Source organism: Prionailurus bengalensis, chromosome B3 (genome assembly GCF_016509475.1).
Source record: "Prionailurus bengalensis isolate Pbe53 chromosome B3, Fcat_Pben_1.1_paternal_pri, whole genome shotgun sequence".
NCBI lineage: Eukaryota > Metazoa > Chordata > Mammalia > Carnivora > Felidae > Prionailurus > Prionailurus bengalensis.
Window position 1 is genome coordinate 88,553,633 of NC_057355.1, and position 24,490 is coordinate 88,578,122.

Genomic DNA, 24,490 nt, shown 5'->3' on the forward strand with positions numbered 1-24,490 from the left:
CACTTAAGCATGTCCTTAAGGTTCATCCATGCTGGCATATGACAGGACTTTCTTCTTTTGGTTAAGGTTGAATAGTATTTCACTGAATGTATATACCATATTTTCTTTATCCATTCATCTGTTAAAGGGCAAGTTGTTTCTACCTCTTGGCTATTGTGAATAACACAAGAGACAGGAGAGTTCAAATCTCTTCAAGTTCTTGATTTCAATCTTCTGAATAGTCACAAGCAGGATTGCTGCATTATACAGCAGTTCCAGTTTTAGTTGTTAATGGAAATTCCATAGTATTTTCCATAGGAGTTATATCATTTTACATTCCCACTAACAGGGCACAAGGGTTCTAAATTCTCCACATCCTTGCAAAAAAATTTTTTTTGGATAATGCCATCCTAAAAGGTGTGAGGTGATATTACGGTTTCAATTTGCACTGGTGATTACTGATACTGAGCATCTCTTCATATACGTGTTGGCCATTTGTGTATCTTCTTTGGAGAAATTAAGTCCTTTGTCCATTTTTTAATTGGGTTATTTTTTTGCTATTGAGCTGTAAGAGTTCCTTATATATTTTAGGTATTAACCCCTATAGATACATAGTTTGCAAATACTTTTCCCATTCGGTAGGCTACCTTTTCACTGTTTCCTTTATGTATAGCAGCTTTTAAATTTGATGTTGTGCCATTTGTCTGTTTTTGCTTTTGTTGCTTGTTTTTGGTGTCAAATCCAAGAAAATATTGCCGAGACCAACATTATGAAGCTTTTCCTCTGTTCTACGAGTTTTTTGGTTTCAGGTCCTAAGTATCAGTCTATAATCCACTTTGAGTAAATTTTTATGTATGGTATAAAGTAAGGATTCAATTTCATTTTCTTGCATGTGGATATCCAATTTTCCTAACAGCATTTGAAGAGGTTATTAATTTTACTATTTTCCTTTATAACACTGTACATTTTTTAAAAAGTCCTTCTCTACTACAAGATAAAACTAGTATCTTCTTTAGTATTTTATGGTTTTATCATTTTACATGTAAACCTTTAAGTTCTTCTCTTCCCTCCCTTCCTGAGAGAAAAAGAAATTCAATTCTCCTATATTGTTTTTTGTATAAACTCTCTCCTTGCCTCAGCTAGAAGAGACTTCTTTTTGACTACAAGTAACAAAATACAGAACCAAAAGTGGATTGAACAATATAAGGAATTTATTATCCCATGTAACAAAAAGTCCAAAGGTAAAGCAGTTCCAGGATTGGTTAATTCAGAAGCACAATAAAGGTGCTTCCTATTGATGCATCGTGCTATCCTCAATGTGATGACTTTCATCTTCATGCTTGTCTTCTCTCGGTTATCAGATGGAAGAGGAGATGATAGACACACTAGATGAGCACTGACCCAACCCACTGAATAGACATTGTCCAATGAATGTTGGTGTGACTAAGCCAATTATCCACCCCTATGCTCTTGGGAAATAGTAATTAGGGAATAAAAATAAGGATGTTAGAACCTTCACCAGTCCTTCCACACATGGGGAAAAAAGGTGAAAGTCAAAACTGTAACAGGAGTAAGTATAAAATTCCTTCCTAAAATGCCTAATAGTCTTTGGCCCTGGAGTCACTGAATTCACATTTAAATTAATCTATATTACACTTTAATTACATTAATGGAGTTCTCAAGGACTGAATTCTATTAAAGTAAAATTAAGGACTAAATTCTGTTAAAGTAAAATGAACTTTTTTGCAATTTAGGCGGTTAGATATAGTATATATATGTATCACACACATAATACACAATGTATATAATAAAATTTTCACAGGCATAAAAATTCTTAATAGAAATAAATTATAATAAAATAAAAAATGTTTAATTTAGTGTACTGTTTGCTTTTCTTAAATAACTAAAATAAATTCATAAAGCAAAACTGAAATTTGCTCATTTTTACAGAAATGATTCTGATTGATACATACTTTTTTAAATTAAAAAAAAGTTCGTAATGTTTTATTTATATTTTTGAGAGAGAGAAAGAGAGCATGTGTGCGTGTGCTAGTGGGGGAGGGGCAGAGAGAGAGGGAGACATAGAAGCTGAAGCAGGCTCCAGGCTCCGAGCTGTGAGCACAGAGCCCAACGCAGGGCTTAAACTCATGAACCACGAGATCATGACCTGAGCCAAAGTCAGACACTTAACCAACTGAGCCAACCAAGCACCCCTGATGCATGCTTTTCTTAATGCTAATTTATCAAACCCTGAGTTTTGCTTTTCTATCTGTGGTTAAATACATACCAGTCTGAGCAAATATGAATGTTTAAAATAAGGGTTCTAAATCTTGGGGTTTAGTTGTTTGAAATCAGGTTTTCATTCTGAATAGTTTTAGTAAAATCTATGTTATGGTAGAGTGTGTCTTTATCTGCTTTAACTTGGTCTGTGTTAAATTAATAAAATACAATCCTGCTCCTGGTTAAGAGTGCATCTTTCATTACATAAATTAGCAAATGGCTTATATCAATACAAATGTCCAACTACTTGAAATACTTTATACACGAATAATTTATCTCTTTACACTGTTGAAGCCTTGCCTTGCATTTCAGTGTTTTAGAGCTTCTGTATCATCACCTGAAATTTACCTAAAAAAAGAAAAATGAAAAATCATTCCTTGACTTAGGTACAAAGAAAACAAGCTTAAACATCAATTTTCTGTTCTATTAGAAAGTAGTTTCAATGGAAAAACCTGCTATGTCAAACAACTTTTCACACTTTTCACAATACTCAACAAAGCAAATTTCATTTTTATGAGGTGATTATTTGTTTTGTGAATAGATAGGTGTCTGCTTCTCCTCTTTGTGATTCCTACCTTTTGGGTATTTCACTGCTAATTATCATTGTGAATAAAAAGGAAATACAATGATGCTCAAGTCAATTTTATTCTTGGTTGGTAGCTCTGGTGAAAATATCTTTGGAAAGGAGTTTAGCAGTAAAAGACTAGTTGGCTTTATATAGCTTTATATATAATAGATGTACTCTAGAAAACTTCAGTGTTTATTTTTGAGACAGAGAGAGAGAAAGAGAGAGAGCATGAGCGGGGGAGAGGCAGAGAGACAGGGACAGAGGACCCACGCTGACAGCAGAGAGCCCAATGTGGGGCTTGAACTCACGAATCACGAGATCATGACCTGAGCCGAAGTCGGACGCTTAACCGACTGAGCCACCCAGGTGCCCCTAGAAAACTTTTTAAAAAAGACATTTTCAATGCTATAGGGCAATTTGCTATCTTAAAAGAATAATGCAGAAATTTTTCCTTTAAAAGTTAAGAATCATCACTTAAGCTGTCATAAATTTGGACTACTTTAGCCTAATTTCTTAAATCGTTACCATTATAAATTTTAAAATCTTTGAATATGAATATAGGGATGCTACATATTACTACATTAAATGTTAAAATTGGTAAAAGTAAAACAAAATGTTTTAGCATTTTAAATTTCCTCTAAGTTAACTCTAAGTTAACAAAAACAAACAAACAAAACCACCAGACTTGAAAAATAATCACTAAAAATAATCACATTTTTAAGAAATGTGAATTCAACTTACAGGCAGGCATTGAAGACACTTCAGCCGTTACAATACTTTTTATCCCCAAGTTTGATAAGCCACCTCTGATTAAGCCACAGGTAAATGCCAAATACTGAAAGGAAGAAAAAAATGTAAAGAATATTAAGGATTTACTAAGAAAGCAATGCTATTGATAAATATGACATTGAGTCAAGCCTTCCTATTAATAAGTCATTGCTGTTTAAAAAAAGGTAGTGGAAGAATTTTTTAAGTTATTGAAAATTATGATTGTTAAAACAAGTTCCCAGCTTCCTGGCAACTAAACCATGGACACGTGACTTGGGTACTCCAGTCACAGACTCTGAATCTAGAATGAGTGAAAAAACAACCTGGAAACAGGTTAGAATTAGTTCTAGAGGCAGCAAACGTGGCTTGTGTCTGTTAGTGCAAAGGACTCTAACTAGACCCTGCCTGAGGAGTGACTTGGGCTGTCTTTCTGGCTGCCCTAACCTTCTACAGTTCTTTCTGAGCTTTCTCATCAATTCTGTATGTTTTTTTCCCCTATTCAATCAGAGTTGGTGTCTGCTTTCTACAACCAAGAATCTTGATTTGTTCAAGACTTACAGCCAATCTGCCATAACAAAGAATTATCCCATTCAGAATCTCAACAGTACCAATGTGGGAAACCCTGTCATATGGAAACAAAAAAAAGGGAATGGGGCTGAGCTACAGCACAGAAAGCCAGATAAGAACAGGAACCAAAAAATAAATTATCCAAGGAATTTTTGATTATGCACATGTTTGTACTGCATGACAGCCAATAACACAATATATCTATGAATAATATAGATAATGTTATAATTACATAAATGGGTACTGATCAGTAATTAAATCTGGAGTCACGAAATTTTGACCTGGAAGGGACTTTAGAGATTGTTAATAATATAGGTACTATTATAACCAACTTTATTAATGTGGGAATTAAGGTCCAAAGGGGGTTATATAACTTATCCAATGTCACAAAACTATAAATTGCATAGTTTAAAATTTAGATTTATTTGGTTCCAATTCCATGCTCTTTCCACTATAACTATAATGCTTTTGTTAGATAATTTACGTACAGATAAATGTTTACAGATAAATAATAGCTCATACTGCCCCAGATATTTTAATCATCTCAAAAGAACCCTTACATTAAACTTGTCAGCTTTAATATATCTGATCTACTTATTGATTCCTAGCTGAGACTGAAAAACAAAAACTAGACAAAACACAGAAACACAGATATACTTAACACAAAAGACATATTCTTAGAAATACGTTAATAACAGGGAAAAGTTTTTGTTTTAAGTTTATTTATTTATTTTGAGAGAGAGAGTGCACATGCAGGTGCAAGCAGGGGAGGGCAGAGAGAGCGGGAGAGAGAGAGAATCCTAAGCTAGCTCTGCACTGACAGCATGAAGCCCGATGCAGGGCTCAATCTCATGAACTGCGAGATCATGACCTGAGCCAAAATCAAGAGTCAGATGCTTAACCAAACTGAGCCACCCAGGCGCCCCTCAAAAAATTTTTAATTAGCTAAAGGATATTATAAATATAAACTCAGGTGAGTAGTTTTGCACAGTTAATACCAGTTTTATAAGTTTGACTATCTTTTCTGATACACCTATGCTAAATTCAAGAATCTAACATTAATCTACATTTCAATGGCATTTTGCTATAGTGTTTCATTAATCATCATAAGCTACTCAGCTATTGGTTAATACAGATTATTTTAGTATGATGAACACCTGTCTCCTATTTCACAGAAACGCACTTAAACAAGAAAAACAACAACTTTAAAACCTATTTTAAATTCAAAACTCTGTTGTGGTTAACATCGTACTCTTCCCTATGAAAATCCCAATCTTCTATTCCAATAAATACCTTAGATGCATGTTCTAAATACTGTTTTCCTGCAGACATCTGAGTAAGCAGACGAAATTTGTTGTCCTGAAGTACATAGATGCCCTGTTTCAAAAACAGAAAAAACATCCAGAGTCAATGTATGCTGTAGTCCTTAAAAATTTTCTCCTCACAACAATTAAGAGTTTTTTAAGTTATTAAAACTCTCCTTTCCATTGGTCAAATTTCTTTAAATGAAAGAGTTTTGCAATGTGTAGGCTGAAGAATTGTTGAGAACTTTATAAAGCTAATATTTATTGAAAGATTTAAGATACTATAGGTACAAAGATGCAAAAGATAGTTGCTACCCTTAAAGAACTCAAAGGAATCAGAAATACATGTCCAGGTGGAATTAACAGTTATATATTATTAGCTCATATCTAGAAAGCCAATAACCAAATTCACTTCCTCTCATTAGCATTTCAATACTCACAAGGTAACAGTAATATTGTTATATAAAAAAATGAAAAGTACTGGTAACTACTAGATACGTTATTTTCATTTTCTAATATTTAATCAAAATGCCAAATCCACTCTAAAATATTTCCTTGAGTTTTATAAATCTATTTAAATGCATAATTTTCCACACAATCTATTAAATTTTATCTATTATATTTTTTTTCTTAAAAATATTTTTTAATGTTTACTTATTTTTGAGAGAGACAGAGTGTGAGTCAGGGAAGGACAGAGAGAGAGAGAGAGAGAGAGAGAGAGAGAGAGAGAGAGAGAAGGAGGGAGGAAGAGGGACAGAGAGAGAGACACACAGAATCCGAAGCAGACTCCAGGCTCTGAGATGTCAGCACAGAGCCTGATGTGGGGCTCCAACTCACAAACTGTGAGATCATGACCCGAACTAAAGTCGGAGCTTAACCGACTGAGCCACCCAGGTGCCCCAATCTATTAAATTTTATTTAACAAATTATTTTAATAGAAAAATGACCAACAATGCAACAAATAATGCAAGAGTTACTTAAATATGCTCTATAAATTAGACATCAGAAATTACTCTAAAGACAAACATGATATATTTGTGGTTCTACATACAATCACCATTAAGTAATGATAACTAAGGAACCAAATCCTAAAACCTTTATCATTCTGATATTCTGCTACTTTTTAAAACTCAAGATAACGTTTTTATTTGGGGGAAAGAAACAGCTATCATTACTGATAACTATCTATTTGTTCTTATACACTGTATCCTATTAGAGAAAAACAATCATGATGTATTAATAACATGTAAGAGAAACATTTCAAAGTTGACTAGAAATTATTTTAAGTTTTATATAATAAATAACTAAAATAGGACATTTATATTAAGTCAAAGGACTTTAAAAAATAGGCCTTAATTTGTCTAAATACCTGATGATTTGTCCTTAGATTGTCGATTTGTTTCTTGAATACTGTAGTCCAAAAATCTTTACAAATGAACTTCATGATATCTAATTCATCCTTGAACCTGGCAGTATCTTTTGTGAACCTAAAAAGATCAACTAAAAGTAATCAGTATTTTTCCTCCAAAGAAAGCAGGAGGGTCACATTATTCACTAATTTGGAAATGCCAGAACAGCACTGAACATTTATTGATGGTCACAAAGTGATAAGCACCAAGCAAAGGAGATCTCATCTCAATTTACATTCTGTTATGCAATTACAGTATGAAAATTAGTCTAATAGCAAGCTGCAATTTTAAGTAAAATTAATTCTAGCACATTATTAAAAAAAAAAAAAAAAGCTGGGCATAATCACGGTATTGTTATAGAAAATATAACCAGAGTTCAGCTATTCAAATAATGAGAAAGGAATAAGACCTTAAGACTGGATCTATAAATTGAAAAATTAGTACATACATTAACATAGAACTCTAAAGAATTTCTATCCCTTGCATTTAAACAAAAATCCATTTAGGTTAAAGAACCTACTAGACCTTAAGTAGAAAAGGCAGCAAGATTTTATTATTTATTTTAATAAGCTTTTAAAAAATGCTTATTATTTTTGAGAGCGCAAGCAAGGAAGGGGCAGAGAGAGGGAGACAGAGAATCCCAAGCAGGCTCCAAGATATCAGCCCCGCACCCAACGCTGTCAGCCTAGCACCAACATGGGGCTTGAACCCACAAACTGAGATCATGATCTGAGCCAAAATCAAGAGTCGGACACTCAACCAACTGAGCCACCCAGGCACCCCGAAAATGCAACAAGATTTTAGATAGTACACCAAAGTTTTTAGGAAAAAAGTCTAAAATACAAATATATATTTTCTTCTGATATTAAAAGTTTTAACCGAGTTAAAATGGCATCAGAACTAAAGAGAAATTTCAATCTATGAGTTAAAGAACACAGGATAAATAAAATTTAGAAATTAAAATTAAAGTACTTCAAATTTTATGCAATCTTTTGAAATGGATCATCTTTGTTTATAACCTACCTGGAAGAAAATTTTCAAATCCATACTGCTCACCTTTCTATCAATCCTTGTCCCACTCGAAACCCCATGTTTTCCAGCTTAGTAATACAGCGTCCATTTTCCTATTTTAAAAAATAATTGTTTTGAATATTTTTAGAATACCAAAATATCAGTATTCAAAAATTGTTTTAAGATGTTGACTAAAAATATAAAAGTACTTATACTTTTTTTACTAAAATATTCTAAGAAAAAGTGAATTATAAGTTATATTTCAATTATCTTAGTACTAATCATTTCATAAGGCAATAAGGTAAACAGGGAACTGTTACTACTTCTCAGAAACGCCAAAGCCTCTGCCTAATTACTCCCTCTACACATTTTTTTTCCATTTTCAACTATTCTTCTCTCCTCAGTTATAGAAATGAAGTCAAAGTATCACCTTTCCACCAGTCACTCCCTTTGGACGGTCATTAAATTCTATTGTTCCTGGCTTCAAAATGTCTCTTAGAGTCATCCAAGCTTTCCAGTCCTCAATGTGTCTTAGTTGATGATCCCACCATCCTATGTCAGAAATCATGCAATTGCTTTGTTTTTTCTTTGACAATCTCATCCAGTCTTCAGATTGTAAATACTACCGCTATGCTGAAGACTCTCAAAATCCTCTGGATCATCTACAAAGTTCTCTACAATCCAGATTTCTCTACCCCTCGGGTCTCAACTTTCTACTTTTCTTCACTCACATGGGCTCTAGCTACACTGTTCTTACTGTCCTTGAATATGCCAGGCATGCTCCCACCTCAGGGTTCCTGCATGGGCAACTCTTCTTCCAGATATCCACATGACCAATTCCCTTGCTTCAAGTCTTCACTCACATGTCACCATCTCATGAGGTCCATCCCCACCCCCCACCCCCCCGCCCTGCCCCGCTTTTTCGGGTGTACAATATAATCATTCAACAATTCTAATAGATTACTCAGTGCTCACCACAATAAATATATTCTTAATCATCCTAATCTATTTCACCCATCCTCCCACCCACCCACATCAGTGAGGCTCTTTTTTACTATCTTCTTTAAAACTAAATTATTCCCCTTCGGAAATTCTCTATTCTGATGATTCTCAAAGCGTGCCCCAAGACCAGCAACATTAGCATCAAAAGCTGCAAATTCTGAAACCCAGTGTAATCTGTGTTTTAAAAAACCCTCTAAAAGTAGGGTGCCTGGCTGGCTCAGTGGGTAGAGCATATGACTCTTGATCTCAGGGTTGTGAGTTCCAGCCCCATGTAGGTGATAACTGATGCCCAATCCCATTTCTCTGCTTAATTTGTCTCCAAAGAACTTCTTTCATCATTTAACATACTATATACTTTACTAATTTCACATTGTCCATGTCTCTCTATCCCCACCCTCTGCTAGAATACAGCTCCAAGATGGCATGGATATTTATATAATGGAGCCTGTTTCCACTTCTTAGTGGGAGTGGAAACTTCCATAGGCCTCATTATTTGCTCAACTTTTTTTTAAGGAACCATGTATTCTACTAATGAGGTTGTGACAACTAAATCTGTACTTTTATAGTACAGACTTCATGGGACAGAGCCATCTAGAGGCCCCACAGTTTCCTCAAATAAGGCATATTCAAAATGATATTATTTTAATGTCCTCATCCTGTGCTGCCTCTAAAATTCCTTAACTTCATTAAAAGAACCACTATTCATCTAGTTACCCCAACCAGAAAACTGCCATTTACTTTACCTCTTTATTCCCAACCTTCCACATGCACTGCAGTCCTACGAAGCCTATTATCTACATGCTTTCAAAATCCATCTCTCTCTATCCTTACTACTTAAGTTAGCCCTTCTCTTTTCCCTACTAGTTTCCAGTTAATGCCTTCCAAATTACCTCTTTGTCTCTAGTTTTTTCTTCCTTTGATTTACCTCCTATATTTCTGATATAGACTTTCTAAAAAAGAAATCAGGTTATTTCTCTACTGAACCTTTTAACACCCTCTCCTCTTTCTTCAAAATAAAGTTCAACTCCTTAGCATGGCATTATGTGCCTTTCCTTAAATGATCCCGGTTAGTTAACCAGATTTACTAACAGCCATATATCCACAAACATCTCTCCTTCTTCCACTCTGAAATTTCTGCAGCAACTCCAGAGTTCCATGCGCATCCACTCCTTAGCACATGCTGTTCCACAGACTATACATCCTTTAAATTCAGTTCAAGTATCACATTCTCCCAAAAGCCTTCCTTGACACTCCTTTGGGTCCTATGCTGTCATAATGGTCTGCACACAAATATACTATCACAGTCATTCGTTTTTCTGTTATTCTCCAACTCATTTCAAAACATGTTCAGGTGAGAACAAACAAGCATGCTCAGGTAGAGTAAGTAACCCATAAGTTTTGTGGAACAATACGTTTTTTGTAGAATCACCCAAGAGTATGTTGATTAGCAGGAACTATGTTTATGTAGACATTCTCAAATACTATGATCACATAAGCTTTTGAATTATGCCCTAGTAAATACCTCCTGATTTTGCTACTTGTTCATTCACTTTGGCATCTGTGAATGCTCACTAGTGGGTACCAAATTTTTAAAGAAAATAAAACTTGGGAATATTTTATTCTCTATTAACCTTTTAAAAAATCTATTCTCCATAAATTGGTAAATGTCCAATTACGCCATTTTTAAAAATTTAATTCCTCTCCAAGCATAGTTTGAAAATCATTGATTTGAAGGGTAAAAACTACTGGTTCTTTCCTTTATTTCACTTCAAAGTTTATTTATTTTATTTATTTAAGCAATCTCTACACCTAATGTGGGGCTCAAACCCACAACCCGGAGATCAAAAGCCACGTGCTCCACCAACTGAGCCAGTCAGGCACCCCCCTTTATTTCACTTCAGAATTTAATGACTTCATCTCTGAAAAGGTATATAAAAACTACAGCTTAATGTCAGGATTACATGTCTTTCTTTTACATTTATTATGAAAAATTTGAAATACACTCAAAGTAGAGACACTAACACAATGAACCGTCATACACCTAGATTCCAACATGGATTCTAGTCTTCACAGCCACCTTTTTTTTTTTTTTTTTTTTTTTTAACCAGGCTCCAAGCCCAAGTTTGAACTCAGGACCTTGAGATTAGGAATCACATACTGTATGGACTGAGCTAGCCAGGCACCTGTGCTACGTAACTTTTAAAAATCCTTTTGGCTTATATGTACTTTCGATTCCTTACTATAAGCAAAGTGCAATAAGCAAAGAAAGGTATTATTAGTTTATTCATTTATTTTTAAAGTAGTTTGTGTATTTGCTTATTTATTCATTTATTTTTAAAGTAGTTTGTTTATTTGCTTGCTTATTTATTTATTTATTTATTTATTTATTTATTATGTATTTAGCTTCATGCTCAGCACAGATCCACAGGGCTTGAACTCATGACCCAAGATTTTGTTTTAATGTTATTTTACTTATTTACTTATTTATTTATATACTTATTTTATTTCATTTTTTGAGAGAGAAAGAATGCATGAGCAGAGGAGAGGAGCAGAGGGAGACAGAGAAAATCCCAAGCAGGCTCCACGCTGAGCTTTCACTCCTATACTTAACTGAGTCCTTGAGATTCTACCTCCTATTTTACAAACCATTCTCTCTTCTTCTGTCTTCAGATCTTCATCATCTCCTGCCTGGACCCCTGAATTAACAACTATGTCTCACTACAAAGATCCTCTCTCTCTAAACTAAACATGGGATTATCTTCCTAAAATGCAAATGGACCATGTCTTTCCCCTCTTTAAAAATTCTCCACGGAGAAGGTCAAATTCTTTAATCATACAGGACTCTTTCCAGCTTCAGCTTTTAACACTTCTCACTCTCCAATCATTCAATTTAGTCACAGTGAAATATTTAAGCATAAATACACCACACTCTTTCATACATCTGTGCCTTTACTTTTGCCCACTTTCCACCCATCTTTATCAGCAGCATTATACAAAGAGCTTCTGACTTGAGCATGACTTAGGAATATCTCATTTTTAATAACCATTACAACTCCATGATTCTATTCCTAATTACTACCCAATACATTAATTATTCATTGAACCCCTATTCCCCAGTAACTATGATCTTATCTAGCACAGTGTCAGGCTCACAATACACCTGATAAATATTTTCTGAATGAATCAGTGAATGAATGAGGATTCCCACATATTAGAGGTAACCTCCAGGAAAATGGAGTCACTGTTTCGTTCATTACTATACTCCCAACACACAAAACCACCTCTGACACATAAGGGCACTAGATAACATTTTTTAAAATTAAATTTGTTTCCTAATTATAGTAACGCCTGCAAATTTTCCTTTAATCTTAAATCTCATTAGCCTTCTGTCTTCGAGAAGCGTGAATACTGAGGGTTACGGAGAGGGGATAGGGGTTGATTCTCAAGTATGTCCAGTGGTAGTGCTGGAAGTGACAGAATTAAGTAGGGGTGCCAAAATCAGCGTTGCAATGAACCCTGCCATAAATCATGGTAGCAACAAGGCTAAAAGTAAGAAATTTTGTGACCTGCAGGAATCAGATATGGGCCTGGACCCAAAAAAAGTGTCAAACAGAAAATGCGAAAGAGAAGAGGATTAAAGACTGAGGACAGCTCACAGGTTCTAGTCTTAGGATACTTGGAGGTGGACCAGTTTATCTACACTTCGGGTGGTTTTGGGTGGCGATAGGACAGGGACTGAAGGAAAGAACTGAGAAGAAACAAAAAGTGTCACCGCGAAAGGACCTCAAGGGCCTGTGGGAGAACTCACCACCTCCCCCTGCTCCGCGGACTTGTACACTCCAGAAACCATCTCGTTATGTAGAAGCAAAAACAACGCCTCGTCCGCCATTTCCTGCTTATTCTTCCAAGCGCAGAGTTTAGGCTCCCGTTTCGGCCGGGCTCAAGGGTTCCGGCTAGCGCCTGAGCGATTTGCACTGTGGCGCCGCAGCTCCTTCAGTCCACAGCCGGTCCCTGGTTGCTAGGAGACCAGGAATTCGCTCCGTTTCCCCAAGGCTGTTACAAGAGTGAGGCCGGTACCGGGGCGAGCCCACCCCAGGGCCAACAAGCCCTCAGGCCCAACGACGAAATCTGACAGCAGCCGGAACCAAACGGAGTCAGCGGAGACCCTATCCGGCCCCTGGGCGGGGGGCGAAAACCAACTTCCGGTCCCCTCTACCCCGGCATTCCGCCAGCTCTATGATCACAGAGTTCCTTTTCCGTGCTGAACTCCTCGCGTACCCATAGGGTAAAGGTTCCTCCTCCAGACGCTATCGGAGGCGGGGGAGAGAGGGAGCAGCACAAAATAAGACAAAAGGAGCTCCCGCTGCCGTCCGTGTGTTACCTAGCTATGTGTTAGAACTGACAATCAGCTTCATCAAAAGCTTTTATTTTTGCCACATGTTCAATAGGGAGAAAAGTTGTAAAAAAAAAAATGAATAAATCATTTTTTCAGGCTATAAAGTTTAGATATATTGAGAAATTAGCCCAATCCATTGTGGATTAAGCCTGGGTATGCAAAAAGATTTAGAGTCATTATGGCCACAAGGAAGTTTACTGGGAGTGGGGTATGAGGGTCAAAAGGGATGAAGTAAGCAAAGAACAGGACGTACTTGAAACAAAATACAGGGGCACCTGGGTGGCTCAGTTGGCTAGTGGGACTTCAGCTCAGGTCATGATCTTGTGGTTCCAGACTCTGTACCGGACCGCTCAGAGCCAGGAGCCTGCTTCTGATTCTGTGTCTCTCTCCTGTCCCTCCTCAGCTTATGCGCTCTCTGTCTCTCAAAAGAAATAAAAATTAAAAAAAGAAGAGAAGGAGGAAGAAGAAAAAAAAAGCAACTTCACTGTGAGAAGTAGTTCATAAGAATGTACGGCAGATGTGGGATTTAACTACTACACAGATGCAAATACATAACTAGATCATGTGCACCTCTTAAATTTTGGCAAATTCTGGCTTAAAAGTGTTGCTTAGCCTGTGATTGTTTCTTTACTTAGTAATTCACAAGGAAGATTTTTTTTCCCCCAATTAATGTTTCCCCCAAATTAACATACTGAGTTTTCTCAAGTTAACAGTAACCTCTCAATTCTCCATATTCTTCCACAGATATTTAAGATCATGTTCCATAATTAGAATTATGGCAGCTTCTTTCTTTCTTTCTTCCTTCCTTCCTTTCTTTCTTTCTTTCTTTCTTTCTTTCTTTCTTTCTTTCTTTCTTTCTTTCTTTCTTTCTTTTTTAAGTAGTCTTTATGCCCAGTCCAAAGCCCAGCACAGGGCTTGAACTCAGGACCCTGAGATCAAGACCTGAGCTGAGATCAAGTCAGAAGCCTAACTGACTGAGCGACCCAGGTGCCCCTGGATCAGTTTTTAGAGGATCACATAAAAATTCCACCTAAGCCTTTGAAAACACTGTTAGAAAGAAAACCACAGGCCCAAAATGGAGTCATTTATGTTAGGCCCCTCACCAAACTGGAGCTTACCTCCAGAAATGTAGTCTTAACTGGTCAGTTACGAATATTTCTGGCCGGCACCAATAAGGTAATCTGTCACAGAGGCCCTCTCTAACCCCCAAAGATAGATGTAGTAAGCCACTTTATAAGCCCTTTTGTCCCCAAAGGAAGGTGACCTCACCTCAAATAATCCTTTTTTTGTTTATGACTTCCTTGTCCTACCTCTAAAAATCTTTCTCTTTTTGTAGACTTTTGGAGCTCCCCCTCTGCTTGCCAGATGGGATGCTGCCCAATTCATGAATCAATTAATAAAGCTAATTAGATCTTTAAAATTTATTGTTTAGTTTTTGTTATTTAACAATAGTAGTGAATTTCGAAGATTATTTTGCAACCATAATCTTACTTTTTCCAGCACTAATATTTCCATATATGAAATCAGGTCCCTTATGTCCTGACTGCATTCTCCCTTCATCACCACCATCAATTGTTGAATTGTCTAGAATCCTAGTAATGGGTCCTATGGAAGTAGGAACAGATCCTATGTTTTTGGTTGCCTCTAAAAGCATTTTCTCATGGGGCCACCTGGGTGTCTCAGTCAGTTGAGCATCCGACTTCAGCTCAAATCACAATCTCTCAGGGCTCTTGAGTTTGAGCCCCACATTGGGCTCTCTGCTGTCAGTATAGAGCTTGTTCCAGATACTCTCCCCCCTCCACTCTGTCCCTTCCCCGCTTGCACTCTCCCAAAAAATATTTAAAAAATAAAATAAAAGCATTTTCCCATGTAAACATTGTTACATTTGGTTAGGATCTACTATTACCACAATCTTATGCTTCATGTTCAATCTATTACACAGCCTTGTAGTAAGGATCATTGGAGACTAAGTATGTTTACAATCATAATTAATTTCTTATTTATCAACCCTTATCCCATTTACCCAGTTTTACTTTTTTTTCCTATAGCACTTGTCCATTTCTAACATGTTTTGTAATTTACTTATGTTTATTGTCTGTCTCCAAGCTCCTTGAAGACAAAGATCTTTTTGCACACTATGACAGTACCTAGAAAAGTGCCTGGCACATAGTAAGTGCTCAGCAAATACTTATTGAATGAGTGAATGAGTTACATGAATGATTTTTGCTCCTTGAAGAGCCTACAAACTCCACAGAAGCAGGAACCACAGCGATCTTGTTCTAGGTTTTATCTTCAGAGCCTGGATTACTGGTGATGCTCAATAGGAGCTTTTAAAGAGACGAATTAAAACGGTAACTAGAGTTAAATAGTGTTGTCTAATGCTTGGTGCAAGGTTGATGCCCGGCTAATAGACGATGAGAACCAAGGTAATTTATAACACTGTTTCTTGGGGAAATGTTTTCTGAGCTGTAATTTGTAAATGTATTTCTGGAACAAAACAGTTCTCATGTTGGCTCTGTACACAGAGCAGAACCACGAGCTAGAGGACACTGTCGTACACACACAACTAACAATAGGGCCGCTACTTCAGACCCCATCTTAAACCAGTTGTATAGGCCGGGTGTAGAGGATACCTGCGGTCTTTTCGTCGGTATTTTCATCTAGTATACCCTTGCGAGGGTCTGATCAGACACCGATTCTCAGCTGGCGTGACCTAGAGATAGTTACAGTATCTACTGATTCAATTTCCTTATCAGTAATAACAGGCAGCTTATTCAAGCTTTTGGTTTGTGAGGGACAAGTTATGTAAAACGTTTCATTTAGTATCGAACAAAATAATTGTTAGCTATTACGATCAATGATTTTTCATGTTCATTTTTTGCTTCCCTCATTTTGGTTTAATCCAATGAAGGGAGGACTGCGCCACCCCTCCAACTCCTCTCTGGGCATGCGCACCAACAGAATGGCCGCACCCTTTCCTAATCTGATCATTTACTGGGGAGAGGGTTAAATAGACTCGCCTCCATCTCACTGATGTGATTAGGTGGTTAAAACGATACAGAGCACGTCATATCACAGGTTAAAAGGTCTGGAAAACTCTGCGCGCCGCGCCACAAGAGCAGATCCGTGAGCCGGCGTCTTCGAGGACCCAGGAACTCTCAAACGCGCCCCTGCTCTGCGCTAGAAGCGGGGCCCCACCACCCGCTTCTAATTGGGGAGGGAGCCAACCACCTAGAAGACTTTTCATTGGCCCCGAGCCACAGAGGCCGTCAGCTTCTCCCCCTTCCGGACGCTGAGTGGTTGAGGCCGAAAAACAACGCCTATAGTCATTGGCTGGGCCCTGCTGTCAGTCCTCTCGCGTCTCGCAGCGCGACACAGCCAGGCGCGGCCTGTAGAGCAGTCTGGAAGCCTGCTGCAGAGAGAAGATGGCGGTCGCGGTGAGAACTTTGCAGGAGCAGCTAGAAAAGGCCAAAGAGAGCCTAAAGAACGTGGATGAGAATATTCGCAAGCTCACTGGACGGGATCCGAATGACGTGAGGTAAGAGGTGGATGAGAAATGCCGGGTCCGAGAGATAGCTAGCAAGCTGGGGTGAATTGGGGGCGGGAAGGGCGGCCAGCCTTGAGAAGACTAGAACATCGAGGCCTGTTCCCGGGAAGGCGGGAGAACCCCGTCCTGGACGAGGTGAGGAGTCTCCCAGGTCCTCGACGTAGGTTTCGGGGCTCAGGTGCGCGAGGAAGGAAAGTGGGTCCTAGCCATGCCGGATGGCTTTCTGCCGTGTTGGAAGGCCTGGGCTGCCGATTCCCGCCCTCGGCCCTGCAGGCCGGGAACTGCAGCACAAAGCCCCTTCCCCATCCGGCGGCTACCCGGCCTGGTGCTGGTCCAGAGACTCTCCTGGGACGCGGGCCGCCGCCTCTCCCCCGCAGGCTTTTGCCCACGTGCAGCTTCCTTGGAGTTGGCGAAATTCGGGCCTGATCCAAGCTTATTAATGGGTAGTGGCAATGAGGTAAATATATAATTCCTGTGATGCTGGTTTTGTAAAAAAACAAGGGAGTTAAAATAGTATTTCCTGTCTGGTTTCAAGCACGTGTATTTGAAACCGTGTTATTTGAACCTTTCTGGTCATTTTTCTCTATGATGTACCGCATCCGTGGAATGTGGGGTAACATTAAGTAAGTCCACATGGTTTTCTTACTGGTTTGTAAATATCTTTTAGGCCTATCCAAGCCAGATTGCTGGCCCTTTCTGGTCCTGGTGGAGGTAGAGGACGTGGTAGTTTATTGCTGAGGTAAGATTTTCTTAGGACTTAATTTACATGCTAAGATTGTACAGACTTAATACTAAATTAAGTGTTGGTCTAAAGATTCGTGGTAGGGTCAGTGTTAGAAATGTTTGTGTTTTGTTTAAAGCTGTGATCAGCTGTAGTTTTCCGTGTACTTGTCTTGGAACTTCATTTATATGTAAAACTAGAGACTGAAGAATACATTAACTACCAGCTTTGTGTAAACTTGGTTTATTTTTGTGGTTTTTAAAATAGTGCTAAAAAGCATCTTGGAGTGAATGCTTGTTTGTGGTTGCTATAATTAGAAGGGTTTTTTTTTAAACTCAAATTGTCTTGCTAAAGGGAAATATCATTTATCTTAAATTTCAAGTGTTTTCTGTTGCACCTTTTTAATTGCAGGCGTGGATTCTCAGATAGTGGAGGAGGACCCCCAGCCAAACAGAGAGACCTTGAAGGGGCAGTCACTAGGTACGTTGGAGGAAAGGTTCCGAAGACATTCTTGTATGCTCTTTTCTGAGGTAGCATGTAAGTTTAAGTATTTAATAAATACTGTTCAATTGTGTTAGAGTTGAGCAGTATACCACTTCCCTTGATTCTGTTCCCTTTACGTTTGACTGAACTAAGCCGATGTCCCTCAGAACTCAGTTCTTCACTAACAATAACAGACATTTTACCAAAATAAAGATCATGAGAAGAATAAGATTGAGAAAATAGTTTGTGCCACTTTTCTGCTTTGTACTATAAAAATTTAACCACTTGAGAAACACAGGATATCAATATTTGGACTAAGCATTGGTGACACATTTTATCCTTTTACTACCAGAGGATAGAGTAGAATGGGATGGAGACTGATAAAATGAGACTTCTAGAAATAAGTCATAATAAAAGTAATCACTTGACCTTGGTATGCACTTAAATCAAATTTTAAAATTTGGCCTTTAAAATTCTTCTATGTTAGGCTGGGCGGGGAGCGTCGGACAAGAAGAGAATCACGCCAAGAAAGCGACCCAGAGGATGATGATGTTAAAAAGGTAACTGAGATCAAAAGACTTTCTATACCATGTTAGTATGTTTTGGAGTGGCACCCTTGAATATGCTTGTTAAATTACTGAGATTTGTTTTCTCCTGCAGCCAGCTTTGCAGTCTTCAGTTGTAGCTACCTCCAAAGAACGCACACGTAGAGACCTTATCCAGGATCAAAATATGGATGAAAAGGGAAAGCAAAGGTATCTTTAGTTTTTTATGTGTGAGAAAATTCCTGTCAAATAATGCAATTTTAGGATAATGTATCTTTTTTTTTTTTTTTAATTTTTTTTTTTTAACATTTATTTTTGAGACAGAGACAGAGCATGAACGGGGGAGGGGCAGAGAGAGAGGGAGACACAGAATCGGAAACAGGCTCCAGGCTCTGAGCCATCAGCCCAGAGCCCGACACGGGGCTCGAACTCACGGACCATGAGATCGTGACCTGGCTGAAGTCGGACGCTTAACCGACTGAGCCACCCAGGCGCCCCAAGGATAATTTATCTTTAAAAATTGTTCAAGTGCCTGTAGTATGTTTCTTTTAGGAAATGGTGAGCTTAAAAGTGGAACCTACTGAAATTGAATTTTTCTTTCTGTTCTTTAGGAACCGACGAATATTTGGCTTGTTGATGGGCACTCTTCAGAAATTTAAACAAGAATCCACTGTTGCTACTGAAAGGGTATTTACAATTTTCCTTTGCTTCCTTTAGGTTATCAAAGTAGTTTATTACATGTTTTGAAAGAGTGGAAATGCTCTTGAGACTGAATTGTAAGCCTAAAATGAAGCTGAGAAAAAAACTTGTAAAATGTTCTGAATTTGTTATATTTTTAGCTGGTCTCTTTTTGAGGTCCTGTGAAGTAACAGAATGAACTTCTCTTTATAGAGCCAAGAGCCTTGGTCTGTGACTCAGGAGAATTAGGTTCTGATCCCAGCTCTACAACAGTCTTATTTTGTGGTCTTGGAGAAGACTTGTCATTCTTTAGGCCCCAAAATACTTTCTTTCAAACAAGGGAGTGGAACTCAATCAGCATTGTAGTTCACTAATTCCACATAGCACTCTGGAAGTAAAAGCCTAAACATTCCCTGCCTTCCACAGTTTGTTTAACTATGCAATCTTGGTAGAAGTTTTTGTTTTATTAAACCTACAAAACTGTGTCCTTGGTGTTGAACACCCAAGTTATTCTCAAGGGAGAACTGTGGTGGAAAGGGAGATAACAATTCAGTTATAGATTAATAAAGTTCTATTATAGCTTTTATATGTTAACTTCCCTAGAGAATATAAAAGGCTTCAAAGCATCATGTTCGAAAATAGGATGTCCCTTCTGTCACATTCTTTGATTCGGGAGAAAGAATAACTAAAGATAACTTACGAAGACAGTGCTCTTCTTTTTTAGCTTAATTATGAAAGAACCTTATTTAAAAGTTATGTTAAATGGAACAGTGATTGATAGTATGGCTAATGTCCATGGTATTTCAATTTTTAAATGGAAAGGCTTCAGTCTGCCTTTCATGAAAGAGAAATTGGGATTAGCTTCAAATGCTAAGTACTAAGTTTGAATTAGCTGGTATCCTGAATTGCAAATATGAAACCTATACAGATAACTTAGTAAAATTGTAATGTTTCATATAATCACGATATGTAATAAGTTGTTAAAGATCATCGCTTATTTTCAGCAAAAGAGGCGCCAGGAAATTGAACAAAAACTTGAAGTGCAGGCAGAAGAAGAAAGAAAACAAGTTGAAAATGAGAGGAGAGAACTGTTTGAAGAGAGGCGTGCTAAACAGACAGAACTGCGGCTTTTAGAACAGAAGGTTGAGCTTGCGCAGCTGGTGAGTAGTAGTTCCGAATTGGAATTCTAAGATTGGTAATCCTTCATGTTTACAAAAACCTGACCTTTTACCTTTTCTTTAGCAAGAGGAATGGAATGAGCATAATGCCAAGATAATTAAATATATAAGAACTAAGACAAAGCCCCATTTGTTCTATATTCCTGGGAGAATGTGTCCAGCTACCCAAAAATTAATAGAAGAGTCACAGAGAAAAATGAATGGTAAGTGTACATGTAGAGATACAGTGAAATTTTCTTAACGAGTAAGGTGATACACTCAACGTATACATGTTTCCTGTAATTGTGTATCAGTAGTTTTTTGTTTTTTTTTTTTAAAGATTCTGTGAGATCGTAATGGGTTTGAAGCAGGAGTGTTTGATTTATGATGGAATTTAACCTGAAACTTACCATGTTTTAGGCAGTATTTACATAGATTTCTTAGGTGTCTGAATGAGAGGATTTCTTTTTAGCCAGATATAAATGCTAATGAAGCAAGACAAAAGTGAACATTGATGTAATCCATAGAGCACACATGGAAGGATAGACACTGCTGAGATGGTGATTAGATGATTAGTGTTTTTCTGGGATCAGAAAAATTAATGCATGATATGATAGCATAAAAATGATTGTATTTCAAACAAAATTTATTTCTCATCCAGCATGAAGTAAAATGGCAAAAAATTGTTTTGTTTTCCATCAGTTGGATAATGTGGTGTAGTTGCCTACTGATAATAGGTTTTTGGGGGGATCTTTGCTTGTGTCATTTTATGTCAATTTGTAATTGCTTGCTATAATCAGTCTTGTGTCATTATGTCTTTACAAAAAGACATTTAGATAAAGCTTGATGACAATTTGTGACTAAGTGTCAAATTGTGAGTTTGAGGATTTTTAATTATTTATACATGTATGTTTTTACCCTTTAGCTTTATTTGAAGGTAGACGCATCGAATTTGCAGAACAAATAAATAAAATGGAGGCTAGGCCTAGAAGACAATCAATGAAGGAAAAAGAGCATCAGGTGGTGCGTAATGAAGAACAGAAGGCGGAACAAGAAGAGGGTAAGGTGGCTCAGCGAGAGGAAGAGTTGGAGGAGACAGGTAATCAGCACAATGATGTAGAAATAGAGGAAGCAGGAGAGGAAGAGGAAAAGGAAATAGGTATAGTACATAGTGATGCAGAGAAAGAACAGGAGGAGGAGGAACAAAAACAGGAAATGGAGGTCAAGATGGAGGAGGAAACTGAGATAAGGGAAAGTGAGAAGCAGCAGGATAGTCAACCTGATGAAGTTATGGATGTGCTAGAGATGGTTGAGAGTGTCAAAAATGTAATTACTGAGCAGGAGGTAATGGAAATCAATCAAGTTGAAAGTGTAGAACCTTCAGAAAATGAAACTAGCAAAGAACTGGAGCCAGAAATGGAATTTGAAGTTGAGCCAGATAAAGAATGTAAATCTCTTTCTCCCATGAAAGAGAATGCCTGTGCTCTAGAAATGGAAAATGAGCCTGAGGAGAAAGAAGAGAAAGAATCTGAGCCTCAGCCTGAGCCTGTAGCTCACCTCCAGCCCCTGCCTCAGCCTCAGCCCCAGCCCCAGCCCCAGCCTGAGCCTCAGCTTCAGCCTGAGCCCCAGCCCCAGCCCCAACCCCAACCCCAGCCCCAGCCCCAGCCCCAGCCTCAGCCCCAACCCCAGCCCCAGTCCCAGCCCCAGCCCCAGCCCCAGTCCCAGCCCCAGCTCCAGCCCCAGCCCCAGCCCCAGCCCCAATCCCAAGCAGTACTCCAACCTCAGCCTCTTTCTCATCCTGAGACTTTGCCATTAGCTGTTTTACAGCCACCAATTCAGGTTATTCAGGAGCAAGGGCATTTACTACCTGAAAGGAAGGAGTTTCCTGTGGAATCTGTAAAACTCACTGAGGTGACGGTAGAGTCAGTCTTAACAGTACATCCAGAGAGCAAGAGCAAAACCAAAACTAGGAGCAGAAGTAGAGGTCGAGCTAGAAATAAAACCAGCAAGAGTAGAAGTCGCAGCAGTAGCAGTAGTAGTTCCAGCAGCAGCTCAACCAGTAGCAGCAGTGGAAGCAGTTCCAGCAGTGGCAGCAGTAGCAGTCGAAGTAGTTCCAGTAGCAGCTCCAGCACCAGCGGCAGCAGCAGCAGAGACAGTAGCAGCAGCACTACTAGTAGTAGTGAGAGTAGAAGTCGGAGTAGGGGCCGGGGACATAATAGAGATAGAAAGCACAGAAGGAGCGTGGATCGGAAGCGAAGGGATACATCAGGACTAGAAAGAAGTCACAAATCTTCGAAAGGTGGTAGTAGTAGAGATACAAAAGGATCAAAGGATAAGAATTCTCGGTCCGACAGAAAGAGGTCTATATCAGAGAGTAGTCGATCAGGCAAAAGATCTTCAAGAAGTGAAAGAGACCGAAAATCAGACAGGAAAGACAAAAGGCGTTAATGGAAGAAGCCAGGCTTTCTTAGCCTATTCTTTGCAGCAGAAGATTTCTTGATGAGTAAAAGGATTACCTTTCCTTGTAAGGAGGATGCTGCCTTAAGAATTGCATGTTGTAAAAAATCTTTTTGGAAAATACAGACTGTTTGTTTACCAGACATTCTTGTACTTTTTGCATAATTTTGTAAGAGTTATTTATCAAAATTATGTGAGGTTCCAAAATATGTAAAAATAATAATAATAAAAAAAGATTAACATCCCTTGTCATCTTTTTTAAATAATCCTATACTCTTCAGTAAGAATCTGTATATTTTAATAGGTAAATCTTTAAGTCTGTTCCCTTCTAATTCTGTACCATACTTTGCTTTTGTAGAAATAAATGTGCATTTCTTTCATTAGTTTTGGGATGTCCTCGTTGACACTTGTATAATAAATACCCTCTTGATATCATTTTCAGCTTTTATCACTAGATACTGAACGTGATTAGAATGTCTTTGAAGGTTTCTTCACTTTTACTTGCCTTAGATGATTATTTTGAGTTGTCAAAGTCAGATCTTTGCAGTTTTCAGGGGGAACATAGTTCTCAAAGTCATTTACTATTTTTTTCTAATCTCCCTTGTTATTTTAATCTAAGTATTTCCCCCTGTTTCTCATATATAAATCATATATTTGGTAGATAACTTAAAACAGTATAATTTGGTTGGCATTTTTTCATGATTATGGGAGCATCATTCTTTTGTCTCCATGGCTACTTGTGTGATATAGCATATACATCTATTGAAGAAAATAATCACTTTGTAGGGGAGGGAGGTAGAAAAGTATACTCTAAACTTGGTTTTTGAGTTTGTGGTCTTGTCTTAACTTTTGTGTTGGCTCTAACTGAAACATGCCAATATGTGTTTTCAAGAGTTTTTGTTTAAGTATTGTATGAAAGTTTACAGAATGAAGGAAGTTCATCTACACTTGAATCTGTAAGCAAGATAACACACAAGTGTACCAAGTGATTAACTTTGTTGTTTTATCAATTTGTATGAATTTGGAGTATCTGTTGCCATTACTATACATGTGCAAATAAATGTGGCTTAGACTTGTGTGACTGCTTAAGACTAGTACTTGTATTAACTTTTTGATGCTTTTACACAAGAGAGCACTTTAATTGCAAATGGCCTTTGAGTTCATAACATCGACTAGTATTAGGCTTGACAATATTATTTCTTCCCTTGACAAGTAAATGGTGACAGTGAAAACGTCAATAAGTATTTCCAGCACTGTAAAAATATGAGAGGACATATTCAAGTACTCTAAAAAAAATCCCTTCTTGGAATAATTATTAAGCAGTAAGTGAGTAGAACTTTTGAAACTGCAGAGCTAGCTACCTGCATTCCTGGGCTAGTTTCCACCGAGTAACTTCATCCGGGAGTTTTAGTAATTTCTGGGATGCAGTATAAATTTTATCCTGTATAACATGATAAGGAAAAGGTTGGTAAAAATTTAAAAGGGATGACCGTAAATGTAACCTGGTTCTTAAAATCCTTATTAGATGAATCTAAAATAATTGTATGTATTAAGATCCGTTGTAAAGATTAAGTTTTCACTCATTTTTACCTGGAAAACTTGAACACTTGTCATGATG

General features: G+C 37.8%; 2 protein-coding genes across 3 annotated transcripts; one reads left to right on the forward strand and one right to left on the reverse strand.

Annotated features, from left to right (window-relative positions):
• Positions 1 to 1,168: 1,168 nt before the first annotated feature.
• Positions 1,169 to 16,360, reverse strand: TRAPPC6B (trafficking protein particle complex subunit 6B). Of its 2 annotated transcripts, none has more exons than XM_043556040.1 (6): positions 16,305 to 16,360; positions 7,932 to 7,999; positions 6,836 to 6,953; positions 5,456 to 5,539; positions 3,569 to 3,662; positions 1,169 to 2,607 (listed from the first exon to the last, which is right to left on the reverse strand). In XM_043556040.1, exons 1-6 carry the CDS (start codon positions 16,308 to 16,310, stop codon positions 2,576 to 2,578), a joined length of 402 nt encoding a protein of 133 aa, XP_043411975.1. In that variant the 5' UTR covers positions 16,311 to 16,360; the 3' UTR covers positions 1,169 to 2,575. The 2 variants fall into 2 exon arrangements, with proteins under 2 accessions (XP_043411975.1, XP_043411974.1); XM_043556039.1 differs by lacking the exon at positions 16,305 to 16,360 and adding an exon at positions 12,697 to 13,175.
• PNN (pinin, desmosome associated protein) lies at positions 16,241 to 23,961 on the forward strand. The gene is made up of 9 exons (XM_043556038.1): positions 16,241 to 16,822; positions 17,499 to 17,570; positions 17,964 to 18,032; positions 18,523 to 18,595; positions 18,696 to 18,790; positions 19,192 to 19,267; positions 20,263 to 20,418; positions 20,501 to 20,639; positions 21,341 to 23,961. Exons 1-9 carry the CDS (start codon positions 16,710 to 16,712, stop codon positions 22,861 to 22,863), a joined length of 2,316 nt encoding a protein of 771 aa, XP_043411973.1. The 5' UTR covers positions 16,241 to 16,709; the 3' UTR covers positions 22,864 to 23,961.
• The last annotated feature ends 529 nt before the right edge of the window (positions 23,962 to 24,490 follow it).

What these genes read in the sequence shown, in the direction of transcription:
- PNN (XM_043556038.1), top strand. Translation starts at nt 16,710, where the DNA reads ATGGCGGTCGCGGTGAGAACTTTGCAGGAGCAGCTAGAAAAGGCCAAA. An exon ending in GATGAAAAGGGAAAGCAAAG is followed by an intron (nt 18,791 to 19,191) that starts GTATCTTTAGTT and finishes TCTGTTCTTTAG; the next exon opens with GAACCGACGAATATTTGGCT. An exon ending in CCACTGTTGCTACTGAAAGG is followed by an intron (nt 19,268 to 20,262) that starts GTATTTACAATT and finishes GCTTATTTTCAG; the next exon opens with CAAAAGAGGCGCCAGGAAAT.
- TRAPPC6B (XM_043556039.1), bottom strand. Translation starts at nt 12,777, where the DNA reads ATGGCGGACGAGGCGTTGTTTTTGCTTCTACATAACGAGATGGTTTCT. An exon ending in GGACAAGGATTGATAGAAAG is followed by an intron (nt 6,954 to 7,931) that starts GTGAGCAGTATG and finishes TGATCTTTTTAG; the next exon opens with GTTCACAAAAGATACTGCCA. An exon ending in ATCTAAGGACAAATCATCAG is followed by an intron (nt 5,540 to 6,835) that starts GTATTTAGACAA and finishes TTTTTGAAACAG; the next exon opens with GGCATCTATGTACTTCAGGA.